The sequence below is a fragment of the Lissotriton vulgaris genome, chromosome 7 (genome assembly GCF_964263255.1).
Source record: "Lissotriton vulgaris chromosome 7, aLisVul1.2, whole genome shotgun sequence".
NCBI lineage: Eukaryota > Metazoa > Chordata > Amphibia > Caudata > Salamandridae > Lissotriton > Lissotriton vulgaris.
In genome coordinates this window covers 62,900,932-62,918,789 of record NC_141695.1, presented here as the reverse complement: position 1 = coordinate 62,918,789, position 17,858 = coordinate 62,900,932, and the positions used below count along the sequence as shown (strand labels likewise).

At 43.6% G+C, this 17,858-nt stretch overlaps 1 protein-coding gene across 2 annotated transcripts in view; it reads left to right on the top strand.

Annotated features, from left to right (window-relative positions):
* LOC147700725 (uncharacterized) overlaps window positions 1–17,858 on the top strand; it is a 59,348-nt gene that overhangs the window by 20,989 nt on the left and 20,501 nt on the right. Inside the window, exon 3 of one of the 2 annotated variants that reach the window (XM_086929734.1) lies at window positions 8,490–8,641. In XM_086929734.1, the coding sequence (XP_086785860.1) occupies window positions 8,490–8,641 (152 nt within the window). Of the gene's footprint in view, window positions 1–8,489; window positions 8,714–17,858 lie in introns of both variants that reach the window. The other variant, XM_086929733.1, reaches the window with a different exon arrangement.

Here is a 17,858-nt window from a genome sequence, read left to right as displayed (position 1 = left end):
TTTGGCTTGTGAAGAGGTACCTCACAAGCCAGAGGTACCGAGGGTTGTGGTTTTAGATCCAAAGGTGCCCAATGTGACTGTCTGGGTTCCGTCTGTTAGAAAGTCAGTCAGCCGTTTTAGTGCAACCCCCTGTACACCAATGCCCTGAAGTCTCTCTAGTAGGATATGGTGCAAGATGGTGTCAAACGCCGCCGATAGGTCAAGCAGCACCAAAAGTGCCGCCTGACCATTGTCCTGGGCCATTGTGATATTATCGGTAACCTCTATCAGGGTGGACTCGGTACTGTGCCTGGCCCAGAAACCTGACTGGGATACATCCAGGCATTGCGAGGTTTCAACAAATTCAGACAGATGCCTGTTTATATGCTTTTCAAGAAGCTTGCTCTGAAGGGGGAGCAGAGAGATGGGACGATAATTGGACAGCTTGGCAGTGGGGACATATGGTTTTTACGAATGGGTACAACTTGAGCTGCTTTCCATTCTGGGGGGAGTCTGCCAGCCATCAAGGAACTATTGAGAATGGTGCAGATGGGTATAGCTAATTGTTTAGATAGTCTGGAAGAGATCTTAGCAGGGATTACATCTAGGGGGATCCGGATTTAACTTTGGTAAGGAGAGATTCAACCTCTACCGGGGTGAGTGAGGGAAAGCATTAAAGATGCGAGGTGCTAGTGGGGGAGGCATGGTGTCCTGTAATGTGGTAAGATGGGATTCCATTTGAAATGATGATTTCATGGTAAATGGCTTTGACATTTTGGCTAGAAAGGAAGCTATATTGACGGTGAGGGAGTCTCTGCAATGTCGCAAGCCCTAGGGTTTGTATAGGTCTTCAAGATCTGGTAGAGGGTCCTAGAATTGTTCCCAGCATACTCTAGCTGATTAGCGTTATGAAGCTTACGTAGGGATTTTAGATTTTTGTGAAAGGAGGACAGTGCAGCTTTGTATTTCTCTGTCTTGTACACTGTGTGAGTGTTGCCATTTCAGTTCCAATATTTTACATTGGCTCTTTTCAGTTCAGAGGGTAGGAGAATACCAGCTAATAGGAATGAGTTTGGGAGGGTGGATCTGTGGTTTCATTGGGGCCATGTTATCTATGGTGGCTTGTACAATGGAATTGAAATGAGCTAGCTGTTCTTCTACACTATAAGTGTTGGTATCAATGTACCAAGAGGAAAAAGGGGTCAGGAATTGTTCAGGCTTCAGTTGGTGCCAGGGTATGTACCAGTGTGTAGTGAGGGATATAGGGGTGGAGAAATTTCTGGGACTCATAAGTTGGAAATTCACCAGAGAGTAGTCGGACCAGGTCAGAGGACAAGTATTCCCACAAATGATGTTTGGGAAATTGGTTAAGATAAGGTCTAGAGTATGCCCTGCAGAATGGGTAGGGGCATTGTCAAAAGATCCAATGAGGCAAGGTCTGCTAGGCAAACTGTATCCTCAAGATTAGAGGCCTTCTCACTGTGGATATTACATTCCCCCAAGAGTAGAACGTTACGGGTAGAAAGGACATGGGGAGAAATTCATTCCATCAGTTGGCTAGTAAAACCTAGTAACAGGCCTGGGGGTTTATAGACGAGAGCCCCTTTTCAACTATGTCCTGGGTGCAGGTCGAGTCTGAAAACTAGGCATTCTATTGCATCCGTACACATCTGATCTAGAATTGAGATAGATTTGGATTCCTTATATATTAACACCTTCCATGCTCATGACGAGCTGAGCTCGTCATGAGCCACGGTGCTCGTGTGCTCATGACGAGCTGAGCTCGTCATGACCGTTAGAACGCTCGCACACTGGGCAAATTCCCCTGCTGTGCGAGCGTTCTAATTAAACGGATGTGGTCATGACGAGCTCAGCTCGTCATGAGCACACAAGCACTGTGCTGCATGACGAGCTGAGCTCGTCATGAGCACGGGGGCGCTGTGCGCGCCACCCCTCCCCCAGCACAGTGGGGGAATATGCCCCGCAGGGAAGGGGTTAACGCTATGCCACCCCCCGCCCAGCCTGGTCTATCTAATTTTAGAATTCGGTAGCCATCCCAGAGTGCCAAAGCAATAGAGGGGTTTGAGGAGGGCTTGATCCAAGTTTCGGTAAGAAACCCGATGTTTGGGTTGTTTTCGGTCAGCAGATCCCATATGTTTACAGCATGTTTAGGGAGGGATCTGACATTGGCTAAGAAGCATTTCCAGCCTATGTCGATGGGCTGGGTCTGGGCATGGTCCTGTGCGGTATTCCCGTGGGGCCCAAGTGCTTTAGTCAGTTCAGCGGGCATTCCATGGGGCAGAGTAGATTGGGGATCAATACTCTGAATTCTGGACATACTACGGGAAAAGGGCCCTCTAGTAAGGTGTGGGAGTGTGTTAAGTGCTCACAAGAGTTATGACTGATCATTAGTAATTCATTCCGTGTATAGGAACACCGAGAGCTCATGGGGTTGGAAATGTTTGAAGGAAAACTGGTAGGGGTCACGTCTCCTGGCGACATCCATGCGCGGTATGGCACAAACGGGCCTGACATAGGTGCGCCCGCTGCGCCCATCCGCTGTGCATTGCGCCAGGCATGAACTTAAATATGGAATCAGGCCTCTGGACCGCTACCCTCGTTTTCGGTCTCAGCCGGAAATGCCCCTGGTCGCTTACTTCAGCGCAGCCTCCCTCCACTCAATCGGGCAAGCCTGCGGTGGACCGGGGAGGAGCGCTTTGATCACAACAAAGGGGTAAGAACAGTGCTCAGTGAAAGTGAAATATGAGTGGTATACAGTAAAATCAAGTTTTAAAAACAGTGTATCATCAATTGCTAAAATGCATCACATTAAGTGCAACATGGCTGCAATACCGGGAGATCAATAAAGAGCAGGGAATGAGGCACATAAAGGTCTGGCTTAAGCGCGTCCGCTGCGCGTTGTGCCAGACATGAACTTAAATAGGGAATCAGGCCTCTAGACCGCTACCCACGTTTCGGGTCTTCGCTGAAAATGCCCCTGGTCGCTTCCTTCAGCATCATGGCTTGTTCAAAACTGTTATTATTTTATATGGGCAGTAGTTGTCGGTTTAAATTTTAATGTGGTTTAGTAGTTTGTAGTAAGTTCTACATTGTTTATTAGGTAGCAGGGCATGTATGAATGGTACATTCGTTTTTTTGATATTCACCATGTATGGTGTATATCTGAGTGAATGGTTTGTCCTATCCAGCCCATCCTGTCTGTAGGCAAAGCCATGGTTTCTGATCAACAATCACTTTTCACACCTCATTAGGGTTAAGCACAGCAGAGCAGTTGTAGTCAGGCTAATGATTAGGTTCCAGGACCTTCAGATGGGTAAAAGATAACTTTCCAAAAATTATATTTCCTAAATATTTATTAAAATCTAGCCTCACCATTGAGTTGGATGTATAATCAACAGTAAATGTAGTGGTTGTACAATTTCTATAGCTTATTCCAAACCCAAGAAAGCAGAATTAATATTTTAATCTGCATTCTAATTTTCCTTATAGGACAATCAGTCTTCCATACAGAAAACAGCTTTTGGTGGCTTGTCACCGAGGGACAAAACAGCATTACATTTTTACATGTCCCCCCTTTAAACACTAGGCACCATACCTTTGGATGCTACAAGATATCATTTTGGGTGATCTATTGATTTTTAAAAGGGAGTTTCGTCCCATGTCAAGAGGTTCATTTTGACATGTTGAACTGCAGATTTAAACTGCAGCAGTCAGGCCACATTAGTAGGCCTGAAGCCATGTTGTTCTTGTCACATTGGTGGATGGCACTATATGTGTTGAGTTCTACAGGTGACATTTAACTTTCCATGCCATGGGTGTAAGTTTTACACCATATACTATGGTCTAAAAGGAGAGTTAAATATACCAATCAAGGATTAGCTATTTTGTACATGTTTTAGGGGTCAAAGCATATTCCCATGTACAGAGTCTAAAATCCACAATAAAATTCAGCACAAAAATAGGGGATGACCAGGCAAAAAGGCGCATTTTCTCACAAATAGGATACAAGATGGTGGGCAAACAGGTCGGGCATCTCTATGGTAGCCATTTAACATTGGCTTCTGCACAGCAATGCAATGTTACTTCAGTTGTGTTGTCCTATCCAGCAGTAGAGAAGGGTTTTTTTCTGATCAGAATAGGGAATACGTTCCAGATTTCCTTTTTGTAGTGCATCTGCACCCCATGCAGGTAAGAGCGGTGGGGCCAGGTGGGGGAGGAGGATTTTGACAGACTAAGACCAGGAAAATTCATTTCCCCCATCATCGTCTTTCAAAATCCCCCCACCCGGCCCACTGCCCCACCGCTCTTACCTGCAGGGCCGCAGCTGTTATAGCGTGTGAAAAACTGCCACATTCTCATATCCTTTCTGAAGATTTTAGTTTCAAGCCTGGTAAGAGTGTTGCAAGCTTTGCAAGTTTAGCAGAAACTTGTTATCATCTTCTGTATCCTATCACTGCTTTCAGCTCCATAGTTGTATTCTCATTCTACTCTGTCCACAGCCTGGATTCTGCCTTCTCAGGTCTCATTGTGTTGCAGTGGTGGAAACTAATATGATTGTGACAATTTCAGGATTTCTCAGGAATATAGGAAACTAGATGGCTGTTAGAAGACACATCTGTAAGCACTGAAATCAAGTTTGCTTTGTCCTAACACAACATTACAGATTATATCAACAATTGAAGAATAAAATACTGCTTTGACAATGTTAGAGTTAGATTCTGTGATTAACAGGTCGCTGGGAAGGTCCTTAGGCGCCAAACTGTATTAGAAGACAGACTGCTTCAGTAAAGAAATGCACTAAATCAAGCATTATTAGCCACTTGAAAAATGACTTTTTCGTGTTACATGACCAATCAAAAACTCTTCTGCTGATTATCCCCAAGCAATGTGAACCCCCAAATTCCCCAGACTTAAAATTGTTAAAATAAGTTCTGAAGCCATTAGTGTCTTACCTCATATCTCATAGCTCATAAAATCAAGTGCTGTGTGGCTCTCTGGCTATGAAATGAGGTACTTCTGTAAGAAGCTGTGGGACACAAAGGTGTATTGTTGAACCACCCACTTTGAATTGAGGGCATAGGGTAATGTTAGGGGTCCAGTCATGAGTAGAAAAGGTAACAGAGTGAAACAGGAAGGAAGAAGAGATTTAGTAAGTTGGATGTGGAGCAGTCAAACTTTCTTCGCTGGTGACCTTAGCGAATACAATCAGATTCAAGATATGGCCCACAGAAGTGCAGAAAATCAATCTCATCATGAATAAATATAGCACATAATATGTTATCAATGGGGGACCGTGACTGTCCTGGTATGCATGACTGCTAGGTGCTTATGGAGGATTACCTTTATATTATATTTAATGAATACACACATATTGACTGATTTGCAGCATTCCTAAAGTGCTCACTACCTGAAGTGTCCTGTGGCTTTTGCCTAATAACTGCTGTCTAAAGTACTTGTGACTTCTGAGATATTCAGATGGTGATCATAGAGTATGATATGCTGAGAGTGATGGGATGGTCTGTCAACATGATAGTAGCCAGTTCAATGGGATCTGTCTCTGATGGAAGAATCTAGGTATCTGACAATTGCGCAATCCGTAAGATTTTATTGGCGCTCTTTATACTCAATTGGGAACCTAAGGTGTGAACTGATGCGTAGGTGCCAGGCTAAGCCACTCATATCAGATACACTCAGAGGCTGGTAGCCAATTCAGTTCTTCCGGCTCTGTTGACATACAAAGACCCACATCAGACAAACTACAGCATCCTGTGACTGCTGCACAGTAAAGTACATTGATGTTTTTAAGTTAGTAACAGCTCTCACTAATGTTTTATGTTATGTGGCCTGGAGCATTATACTTTTTTTTCTAGAAAAATCTAAAATCCCCACGTAAAAATTTCAAAACTATTGGCATTTGTCTAACTGACATCTCCAACATGGTGAATGGTTTGAGTCGCAAAATAATTTCTTTTAGATGTAGTTTGGTTTGGATGACATAACCCTCTCTCCTACATCTTTTTATTTTCTCTTCTTGTCTTTTCATCCTTCTCATTCTTAGCTTTTAACAGTTTTCTGCTATATGACAGTTTAGGTGAGCTCCAATACAAGAATCAGGGCCAGATGTAGGTATCCAAATACCGGTCAGTAACGGCAGAAAATACCGATTGTTGGCTGTTACCGACCGGTATTTGGATTCTGAGATGGGCATCTTAAAATACAGATTCGGTAATTTTAAGATGTAGGAGGCACTATAAACAGTGCCACAGGGCTTTAAGGATTCGTTATTTACCACCATCTATTAGTTGTGGTAAATAACGAATACCTGTGTATATGCAAATCTGTGCATGTACACCTAAGTGCATGTATGTGTGCCACATAGCACACAAGCCCTAATCAGGGGTGCAACAGGGTGTCAAAGTGGCACCCTGCCATCCTTGAATTATTCAGTATTTACCGAATCGGTAATTACCGATTCTGTAATTGACATTCATTCCTATGGGCCTTCAGGCCCATAGGAATGAATGGCAATTACCGAATCGGTAATTACCGATTCGGTAATTACCGAATCTTTCCGATTCGGTAAAAAATACCGGAAATTTACCTACATCAGATTTACCGATTCTAAAATACCGAATCTGTAAAATTTGGCATTTTAGAATCGGTAAAAATGATTTACCTACATCTAGACCTCAGCTCTTCCCTCCTCTCTGGCATGCACAGTCCACTCCTCTATATATCTTATCTCAACCTTACTCCTTGCGTCAACCTGTCTGCTAAAATCTCCAACTGTGCTCTGAGGCTCCTCCTTTTGCTCTTTTATTCATTTCTCCCTATCATTGTTCCACCCACTCTCTTAACTTCTTTTCTCTTTGTTCCAGGTTTGTGTTTACAGTTGAGGTAGAAAAACTAAAAAGCCTACTCTCACCGCAAACACTTTTGCTCATTCTGTATCCTTTCCTCCTGTTTTCTTATGAACTTCTTTTATGCAGAAGTATCCCAAATAAAACTATTTGAAGTTTTGTTGCACAATATAGTAAGTAATAGTGTGAAAATATTACAGATTATAAAATGAGGGATGGTAGTTGTTAAGCTCACAGGTAACGATTATCTGTGGAAAAAAGTGGATGAATAGTCTTAGTGGAGGACGCTTAGACAACCTTTTGAATAGCCAAAAGACATGCCTCTGGGTAAAAGTAGCACAAAATGTTGGACAAAAGGCTAGTGGCTAAAAGGGAACATCTGATACAGTGATAGGGAACATAGGCCTGTGAAGTACCCTGCTAAAAGGGAGGCAGCAATGGCTTAGAGACCATGGTGTAGATCATAGGTACCAGGAGCCAATGTAGAACATAGAAACCTTCTCAGGGGTCTCACTGATAAACCTGGTTCTTTTAAACCAACAACGAAGAGATTGGCACAGAAGCTGTAATATAAAATACATGTTTTATTAACCTCAGATGAGGGAGACTACATCACACAGTACCCTCAGGAACTGCAGGAGGCATTCTAAGGAATACAGAACACAGGGACCTTATATATGCTTAGGTTACATTACTCAGCATAAAACCAAGGGGAGGTCCTGGCACATATAAGCAGGCAAAATGATCTATCTGGGCATACAAGATTTGCTTGCTCCACAAAGTGGGAGGAGAGTTACTTCTCCTTACATCAGCAAGAATAGCCTGACAGTTATATATTAGGAGCAGGTGCATTCTACTAGCTAGGCCTCTCTGAGCATGTGCAAGGCTCTGGAAGAGGGAAACAGCACATGGCGAGCACATGGCTACCTAAAATGGCTGCCAAGTACAAAAATGGCTTTCAGCTAATGCTAACAAATCCCTGCAATCTTCAACACCAATGGTTGGGGCCGAAAGTCTTGGAAAAGCAAACTGTGTCTTGAAGCTAACATCAGGAATCAGTGGCATCAACCGTGTATTGTTATCAGTTGGGGGACAGGAGATGCATCAGAGGAAATGGTGGAAGGTCAGAGATGCTTGGGAGGTTGGAAAGGAACCCCATCTGGGAAGTGAGAAGTATTATGTAGATGTTTAACTTGAAAATACTTATTAAAAGAATTTCAAATGTAAAATAGAGGCTGTCATATTGAAAAAATATAAAATCTGGCTTGTAAAAGATGAATTGGCCAAAATCAGAATATTTTATAAACATACTACCTGTAAAATTTGGTCAGTTGTTTTCTGGCAGCCTTCATATCGTTCATTTGGAACCCCTTCTCTATTTTTTTCGATTGTGAACAGGTATTGTTTTGCTTGCTGGATTTAAACTGCTGCTGTGGAATGTCTCATTTTACCTGTTGAAATTTAGAATCTCACATTAATCATGTTCCAAGTTACAGGAAGGTCTTGCTCTGAACTCTACTTCGGATGTGTGAAAAGATGTTTATCCAAGCCTTCAGTATAGGAGGTTTTTTGAGAGTGTAAGATATAGTAGAAAAGTGTTCATCTCTCTGAATACCCATCTTTCACCAGGTGCAACGCTTCCGCCTTGTCCTAAGGACTGGATGTGGACTAATGGAAAATGTTACTTCTTCTCAAACAAAAAGGAGACCTGGGATCAAAGTCAACAGTTCTGCTGGTCCCATAAGAGTAACCTGGCCACCATACTGGATCAAACCACTTTGGTAAGAAGAAATGATGGAACGCTATTTGCATCTATGTGTATGAAATTATTGCACAGGTAAATCAGTATTTGAGTGAAATATGATTACCTACGGAGTTACTCATAAATGTAGCATAAGAATAGTTGCTGAGGTCTAATTTAATCTTAATTTCATTGATGTGATTAATGTATATAACACCGGCCTGGTCCAAATGTGGTTGTTTGACTTGTCACATAGGACAGGGAAGTGCCTCATTGTATGTGCATTTAGACAGAAAAAAATTAATAAAGCGTTTCTGAGGAACCTTTTTTGTTGAACATATTCAGACTATTTTTGTAACTATAATGGTATTCACCACACTGAAGAAACCAACTAGGTGCTTGCCCATCTTGGGGAAAAATCATTTGGTTAAGGTTGGCTTTCATCAAAGACCCCTCTACTGTTTTTTGAAGGGAGTATTTCCCCTTTGTGTGTCCCCATTCCTCTTTTTAAGCAACTCCCTAAACTCTAATTTCATCCTGTTCCAGTTCCATTTTCTCTGACCTCCCAATAGAATGTTTATGTTTTTTTTACATTTCCTAATGTTTAGGAATTTAATTCTTTTGAAATTCCAACCAGCTCCAGTATATTTTTTTTCACTAATATATTTGTTTTTTTGTATAAAAGGTATTTTGTCATTATGGAATTTCCCAACATTGAGTTTCGTCCATTTTAGAGTTTGGTCAGCCTTGTTTTGTCAGGCTGGTGATCCATTGAGAACTCATCTTCAAGAGTCAGACCCAAACACACCAGGGATTGTACACCAAAATCCAACAGACAAAGATGTATACTTAACGCAATGTAATATACAAATGTAAAAAGTCAGTCTTATTTGCAGTGGACAGTAATGGTGGCAGCTGCATAGGAGTTTGTTGTGAACAGACCAAGTTCATGTCAAGTGCATACAGGCAGAAACAGCAGATCTCAAATCGCTTCCAAAGTTGCATCAGTATGATTCAAAGCCTGAGTGCTTGCACAGAGAAGGCTTGCTTTCTTGTCTTTTTCTTTTAGACATTTGCTATCTCCTTCTATTTCCTAATTAAGGGGCATATTACCAAGGGGGGCGATAGGCAATTATCGCCGGTTTAGCAGCCGTTTTCGGCCGCTAAGCGGCGATAATTCTATCGCTCTATTAGCAAGCTGTCGCTAACTGATGTTAGCGACAGCTTTTAGGCGATAGCGAGCAGTTTGGGGCCCGCTTTGCATGTCAGCGATATTTATCGCTAATGACATGCAAAGTGGGCGTACCCAACCTGTTAGCGACTGAAAGCAGTCGCTAACGTCGCTATCGCCTATTAGCAAGGCGGGCGTAGCGATGGAAATATTCCTGCTATCGCCAAAAACTAACGCCTGCTCAGACCAGTTCTTAGCCATGTTATCCAATGGGAGGTGGATAACATGGCTAAGAGCATTTTGTTGCGAATGCCTGAATATCGCTGTATTCTCAGCGATATTCACGCTATCGCCGGAAAAATTATCGCTTTGGAGATAAACGTTGCTAATAGCAAGTTATCTCAGCGATAATTTCCGGCGATGCTTGGCGATAAAAAAATCGTTGCAAAGCCTAGTTAGCGATATATATTCCTACTCATTGGTAATATGCCCCTAAGAACTGCCTAAATTATCAAATCATATGATGACTGCAGAGATTCTAATGGCTCTAGACGTATGGTCCTTTAAGTGACCTATCTAGCTGAATGTTAGGCCAAGGTACCTGTAATTACACCCAGGTTGTATTTGGGCACCTGTTGTTCTTCATGATAGCATTTTCATAGAACTCATCTGAGAAACAATAATTATATTGGTTTTTGAGGTATTCATCACAATTTCATTAATTGTGTTAAATTCACAATTACATTCAGAATACTTTGAAGGCCACTTGTAGTTTGATGGAGAAGAATTGGGTCATCAGCACAGTCTAAAACTGAACAAGTGTCTGGGAGCAAAATGGTACCCCAAAATTTAGATACCCCAAAATATACTTTAATCAGAGTTCTCGCATTTCACTGTATCGAAGACAGTGTTAAAGCTCAAACTCAGAAGGATTTTATTATATAATAAAAAATAAATACAGACGAAATGCCACAGGACTCTCAATTACAGAGTTATATAGTGAATGCAGAAATCAGACATTAGGCTAAGTCTCCTGACACATGTTTTGACATCTAGAGCGCAACCCTCACTTCTGGGTTGGACTACGAATGCTGCCATGTTAGATGTCTTGCATGGATCATGGGAGCCCGGCCCGGGCTCCTCACATTGCCTTTCTCTGAGAATGGACCATTCAGTGACAGGACATCGAGATAGGAAGTCCACATTCGTCTGTAGTTTCCCCGGAACAAGAGGAGTGCTGAACAAAAAAGACTGCAAGGCAAGAAACCAGCGGAGTACTTAAGGATTAGAGTCTTTGTGTAGGGAAAGTCAGGTAAGAGGGGCATGGTCTGTAAGTAAGGGGAAATGCTTGCCTAGGAGATAATACTGGAGGGCTTCCATTGCCCATTTGATGGCTAGGCATTCTATCTCAATCTTGGCATACCGGGTTTCCCCGGGGAACAGTTTTCTGCTGAGGAACAGAATGGGCTGTAGATCACCTTGATCATCGGGTTGGGACAGAATGGCACTGAGGCCCCTTCCCGAGGCATCTGTCTGTAGAACGAAGGTTCTTTTGAAATAAGGACAGGTAAGAATAGGGGCGGTGCATAAGGTTTCCTTTAGCTGTTTGAAGCTTTGCTCCAGATGAGCAGACCAGTGGATGTGCTTCTCTGTATATGTTTTGGTGAGTAGGTCTATAAGGGGGCTGGCTATATCACAGAAATGTGGGATGAATCTCCTGTAGTATCCAACTAGCCCTAGAAACCTAGAAAGGGTTGGACCTCTTTTCTGGTGGTAGGATGAGGGATGCTCAAAATAGCTTCAAACTCATTTACTTGTGGCCTTATGTTCCCTGCTTGTATATCGGAACTGAGATACTGGATGTGGTCGGTTCCAAATGTGGTTTTCTTAGGACTGACTGTAAGTTCGGCTTTCCGTAAAGTGTTTAGGATCGCGCCAAGATGGGTGAGGTGTGAGTCCCAATCTGAGCTGTATACGTCTATTTCGTCCAGATATGCGACGGCATATGTCTGATGGGTCGACAAAAGGACATCCATCAACCTTTGAAATGTTGCTGGAGCGCCATGGAGACCAAAGGGAAGGACTTTAAAATGGAACAATCCAGATGGTGTAGAAAAGGCGTTTTTTTTCGCTCGCCTCAGGAGAGAGAGGGATCTGCCAATACCCTTTTGTTAGGTCTATGGTAGACATTACCCTAGCATGGCCTAGACGTTCAATGAGCTCGTCCACTCAATGCATAGGGTAGGCATCAAATTTAGACACAGCATTTAGCTAACAGGAGTCGATACAGAACCTTATACTCCTGTCGGGTTTGGGAACCAGAACAACTGGAGAGGACCAGGCGCTGTTGGATGGTTTAATAATTTCAGCCTTTAGCATGGCTTTCACCTCTAGGCCCACTGCCTGTCTTCTTGCTGCAGGTATGTGGTACAGTTTCAATTGACTGGTTTTGGGGTGTCTATGAGGATGTCTTGTGCAACCAAGGTCATCCGGCCTGGTGCACTAGAAATGACAGAGGAGTATGTCTCACACAAAGAGTACATCTGTTGTTTTTGTTTCTCTGTCATCTGTCCATCCAGTCAGACCTGTGCCTTCTCTTTATGGGGGAAAGTGGTCAGTGATATTTCCAAAGGTTTATCCATGGCTACGTGGTGTATGAAGATGTAATTCCTTGGCGCCACAGGCACGGGTCCATCCCGGGCTTTGAGTAGATTAACATGGTATATTTGTCCTGTCGGTGTTTTATGGGGAACGGCTTCACAGTAAGTTCCTGGGGTGACTTGGTCTAGGACCTGGTAGGGCCCTTGCCAAGTTTCCAGTATTTTTTCTCTGAAGTTGGTAGGAATATCAGCACCTGTTCTCCTATCGAAAACTGTCTCAACTTGGTGTTTTGGTCATAAGCACGTTTCTGTTAAGCTTGAGCCTTTTCCATCTTAATGTGTACCTCTTCCTATAGAGTGGCTAGTGTTTCCTTTAGATTCACACTATACTGTAACAGGGGACGCCACTCGTCCTCCGTCCACTGTTCTGCTGTCATATCGAGGTGTGTACGGGGTATCCTTCCAAACAAAACCTCAAATGGTGACAACCCCGTGGATTTCTGTTTGTACGACCCGATGGTGAGTAACACAAGGAGAGTTGATGGTCCCAGTCCCTTCCAGCCTTATCGATACATTTTATTAGCATATTTTGATGGTTTGTGGTGCCGTTCAACTAAACCATCTGTCTGTGGATGGTAAACTGATTTGCAAATTTGTTTGACCTTCAGGATTTCGCACACTTGCTTCGGGAGATAAAAGGAGTACCTTGGTCCATCAAGCACTTGTGGGGAAAACCCACCCGAGAAAAAAAGGAGACCATGGCGTGGGCTACCGCCATGGTGGTTGTAGAGATCAAAGGAATCGCCTCAGGGTATTGTGTGGCGTAATCCACTAGGACAAGTATATACTGATGTTCTCGGGAAGAGGGGATTAAGGTGCCTACTAGGTCCATCTCTACCCTTTTAAAAGGGACATCTATGATTAGAAGGGGTTGAAGGGGAGCTCTGGGAAGGACTGGTGTATTCACTAGTTGACATCGGATACATGAAGCACAATATCTGGCCCCCTTTTGGTATACCCTGGCCAGTAAAACTTGTTCAAGCGGTACTTAAGTGTATGTTCCTCGCCATAGTGTCCGCCTCCTGTTTGACTGTGGGCTAGACATAAGGCGTGTTCCCAAAAGGCTTTAGGGACTAATAGTTGTTCTTTGGTGTTATCAGGTTCTCGAGTTAGTCTATAAAAGAGTCCTTTTTTTACACAAAAGACGGGGCCTACCTTCTCTAGCTGGTCCTCCTGTACTTGTTGCCAGGCATGCTGCTTTGTTGGTTCATCCCTTTGGGCTATACGGAAGCTCCTGCCTGGTCTCTGGGGTACATCTGAGGAAGCAAGGACATGAGTGGGCGTGACACGACTGACCATATTATATAATGCACGTTCCTCCCTTTTCTCCCTATGGGTTTTTGTTCTCTTACAGGAGGGTTAATCTATTATGTCCTTACTGAATGATGCACTCTCTAACCATTGCAAGGCAGAGGGGGAAGAGCTGAGGGCCTGTAGGTACTCATGAAATCTAGGGAGATCGGTTCTTAACAGAACGTACTCAAGAAGAGAGGACTCTATGCCAACTTTTCTCAACTGTGGCTCTCTGTCAATTTCGATCAACACCTCTGCTAAGGGGTAAAGGTTCTTTTCACCATGAACACAAGTGACCTGGAAACACTCCCCTTCTATAATCTGGAACTCATGGATCAACTCTCTGGCAATGATAGTGTGGTGGCACCTGGTGTCTAGTAGTGCAACAACGAATTTCCCATTAACGTGAATTTTCTTCTTATACCTTTCTGGGGTTTCTCCCCCAAACAACATGCGCCTACGTGTATAACCCACTTCCATGGGTTCCTGGGGAGGGATATGTGTTGGGCAATAACGGGCTATGTGTCACCACTCTGCACAGTGGAAACACGGTGGACCTTGTACTGGGCTAGGAACCATGTTCATTCTGGGTGGATGTCTTGAGGGAAGGGATCCTTTCTGTTTTACGGGAGCTATGTGGGTTCTGTTTGAGGTTTTTGGTGAGCCTATGGTGAGCCTTTGTGAAGGTGCCTTGAACTCAGGGGATCGGTGATAGGCACTGGCCAGGTTAACCACCAGGGTAACCGTCAGGTTAGGATTCTGCTTGATCCATGCTGGGGTATTATACGGAAGGGCTTCAAGATACTCTTCTAGATATATTTTCTCTGTAAGGTCATCGGTGGAGGTGAAAGGTTGTAGCCACCGATTCCCTAAATCTCTAAAACGATAATACAATGCCCATGGACTATCTCCTGCTGTCCAATTTTCTCTACTGAAGTGGTTTCAGTAATATTCCTGGTCACACATTAGGCGTTGCAGGATTGCTTTCTTTATGTCAGCATATCTGGTTGTCCCTGCAGGAATAGCTGCCTGGTAAGTGGCTTGCAATTACCCCTATAGAAGGGGGGCTATGTATTGTCCCCATCTTTCCGGCGACCAGGTATCAGTGACAGCAACTCGCTCAAAATTAAAAAAGAAGTAGTCTGGATCATCACCGCTCTGGATCTTTTGTAGGACAGATCCTGGTGCGTTGGGATGAACCGGGGCACTAGAAATGGCGTTGGTTAGGCGCAGGACGGCTGTGTCCTGAACCTATTGGTTTGTAGTCAGGAGAGACGCTTGGTCCTTTAGAGCCATATTCAAGGTCTCCTGTTCCTTCTATGCTTGCTTAGTTTGTTGTTCTAACACCAATTGCAAGTGATGCTGGCCTTCCCCGAGTTGGGTTATAATGGCTTCCATTGTGACGATTTGTGTCATTCTGCTAGACATGCAGTGATCCCACTTCTGACACCATTTGTACTAGGGGAGACTGTTCTGCATCCCCAACCCACCCTTTAGACACGACTGCACAGCCCTCTGGGGTATCTTCCACTGTGTTGGTCTCATTTCCACATTTCCTGCTCTCCCCAACTTCGGTCTTCTCCTCGCTCTCCGCTTCTCCTCACGTTGTAGTCGGCAAAAAGCCCTGACTCGTCCTTCCTCCTTCCTTTTCTCCCGTGTTGCTCCTGACACGGTGTTTAGATGTCTAGAGTGTAACCCTCACTTCTGGGTTGGACTACGAACGCCGGCAAGTTGGATTTCTAGCATGGATCATGGGAGCCCGGCTCCTCACACAAAGTAAATTGATACTTGTATAGCGCACTACTCAACCGCAAGGGTCTCAAGGCGCTTGTATGAATACCGCTGTGGAAACCATCCTGGTTTTCCCTGTGAGGCGTCCACTCCTGGGCACCCCCAAGGTGGAGGCCAGGCATCCTTAGCGTTGTGGGGGCCGTTGTGGAGATTAAGCAAGCTATTGCCCAGAGTTGCATAGTGGGACTTCATGATTGCAATAGGCACCGAGGCGAGAATTATCAGGTCCGTGGAAATTTGAGCCCAAGACCCGCCGAGGCGGGGAATTGAACCCTGGTCCCGGGCTAGACCTCTGCATCAGGGTCTGCCGCTTTAACCATTGAGCCACACTTCTCCACCAAGTGTGAATGGTGGGTGAAAGGCGGTGTGCTGGTACTAAGCTGAACAAACCTGTACATGTTGTACTAAAGCACCAACATTTTTTTAAAATTGCCCTACCAATGAATGCATTTGCAACATTTGAAAACCATCCAATAGATTTGGCCTCGGCAAGCCTCAGTTTTATTGTATTTTTTTCACCTTTATTTTGTAGAGATTAATGGCTTAAAATAAATACAAAACTTTATTTTGTAGAGATTAATGGCTTAAAATAAATACAAAAGAAAATATTAAGCTGTTTATATGTGACATGATAATGTATGCAGACCAAAAACAAAATAAACTCTTACTGCCTACCAAAGAATCCTATGTTTGGCAACTCCTTTCCAACTTCTGTTTCACTAAGTTGATTCCTTGGATGGGCTGTTTGCTGTGAGGGCCAGGATAGTGTCTACAATGTGGGGGCTTGACAAGGCTTGGCAAGAAGTGGCAATCCATCCAGTAGCCCCAGTCCTTCCTATCAGGCTTAGGACCTTTTCTTACAGAGATGGCATCAGTCCCTACAAGCCATGGTGGGATTGGCAGGGGTGGGCAAACCTCTGCAAGGTGGGCCCTTGGGCAGTGACCACAGTTATGCAAGGGACACAAGTTATTTCATGGTAGGCCGCTGCAGCCTGTGCAACCTGCTAGGGCTGCCAAAAGCCAGTGCCTATTCTACCTTATAACCAAAACAATACAATGAATGTGACCTTTTGGATTACTCTATGTCAGTAAAGCTGTAAGGGCATCCTGAACGAGGTATTGTTGTTTTATTTTACATGAATATTAACTATTTAAAAATCTGTGAATTTGCTCCCGCTCAAAAATAGACTGATAGTGGCACTGTGTGTTAAATTGTCAGATTTAAGTGCTAGTGTTGAGAAGTAAGTGCCAGTGCCCAGCTCCAGAAAACAGCAGTGCAAATTAAACAATGATAAGGTGATACTTCTCCCGAGTCATACATTAACCCAACTCTTCACTTCAAGAGGAAATGCTTTGTCAGCTTCCTTCCAAACCTCCAAGGTGTCTTGCCTAGTGCTCAGCTACCAGTGCACTTACTGTAGTCCTCAATTTGGCATATGCATACACACACATACCAGTAGGGGAGGTGAGCCTATACTACAAAATGCCATTTGTGTGCTCATCAATGATGTTGCTGCTGTTGTCATTAGTCATGAACTTTCTGAGTTTCTGAGAAAAGCACAAGAGTGACTGGCTGCATGCTAGAATTGCTCAGCCACTGCTAATTACTCTGAACAGCACTCCAGTCTTTTGATTTGCTCACTTTGCTACTACAGACAGTGGCCAACAATATGAAAATCAGTCTTTGACATATTTGGATAGGAAAAGTCCCATATGAATTGCTATGTCACGTCTACTCTCAATAGGAACATTAACAACCCGAGAGCCTTTTTCAGCTAGTTGGCCGTCAGCATGATCTGCTACATAAATTGCATGGCATAGTGCATGTAGAATTTACCTCTGGTCGTACCTGATGCTATTAGACCATCTCTCTGAGAAAGGCAAAAGAGTGATTGGTGGAATGCTTGAATTAATCTCAACCACTGTTATTTCTTTGGACTGCACTTCTGCTCTTTGAATTGTTGTTATTTTCCTCCTGGTGCCATATGCTAAAGACAACGACTGAGCATTTTCAAATTAGCCTTAGTCCTGCTGCAAAGGAACAGTCCAGCCTGACCTTCTAGTATACTGTCCTCTAAATGGGAAGACAAGCAACTCCAGACCTTGTTCAGCCATATTGACCACAGCAGTGAGGTGAGGCATTTGTCTTTCAACACAGCGTGCCATGGCGTAGGCGGCTGGCCACACATATCATACTTAGGGTGTTTCACTAAGAAAAATATAGATTTCTGAGTATATAAGCAGGGTAAAAGGCAACCGCATAGCTGCCTAGGGTGTACTGCATTTCAGTGTTATTTATGTTTTGAATCATAACTATAAATTTCCTTCAAATTAGAATTTTC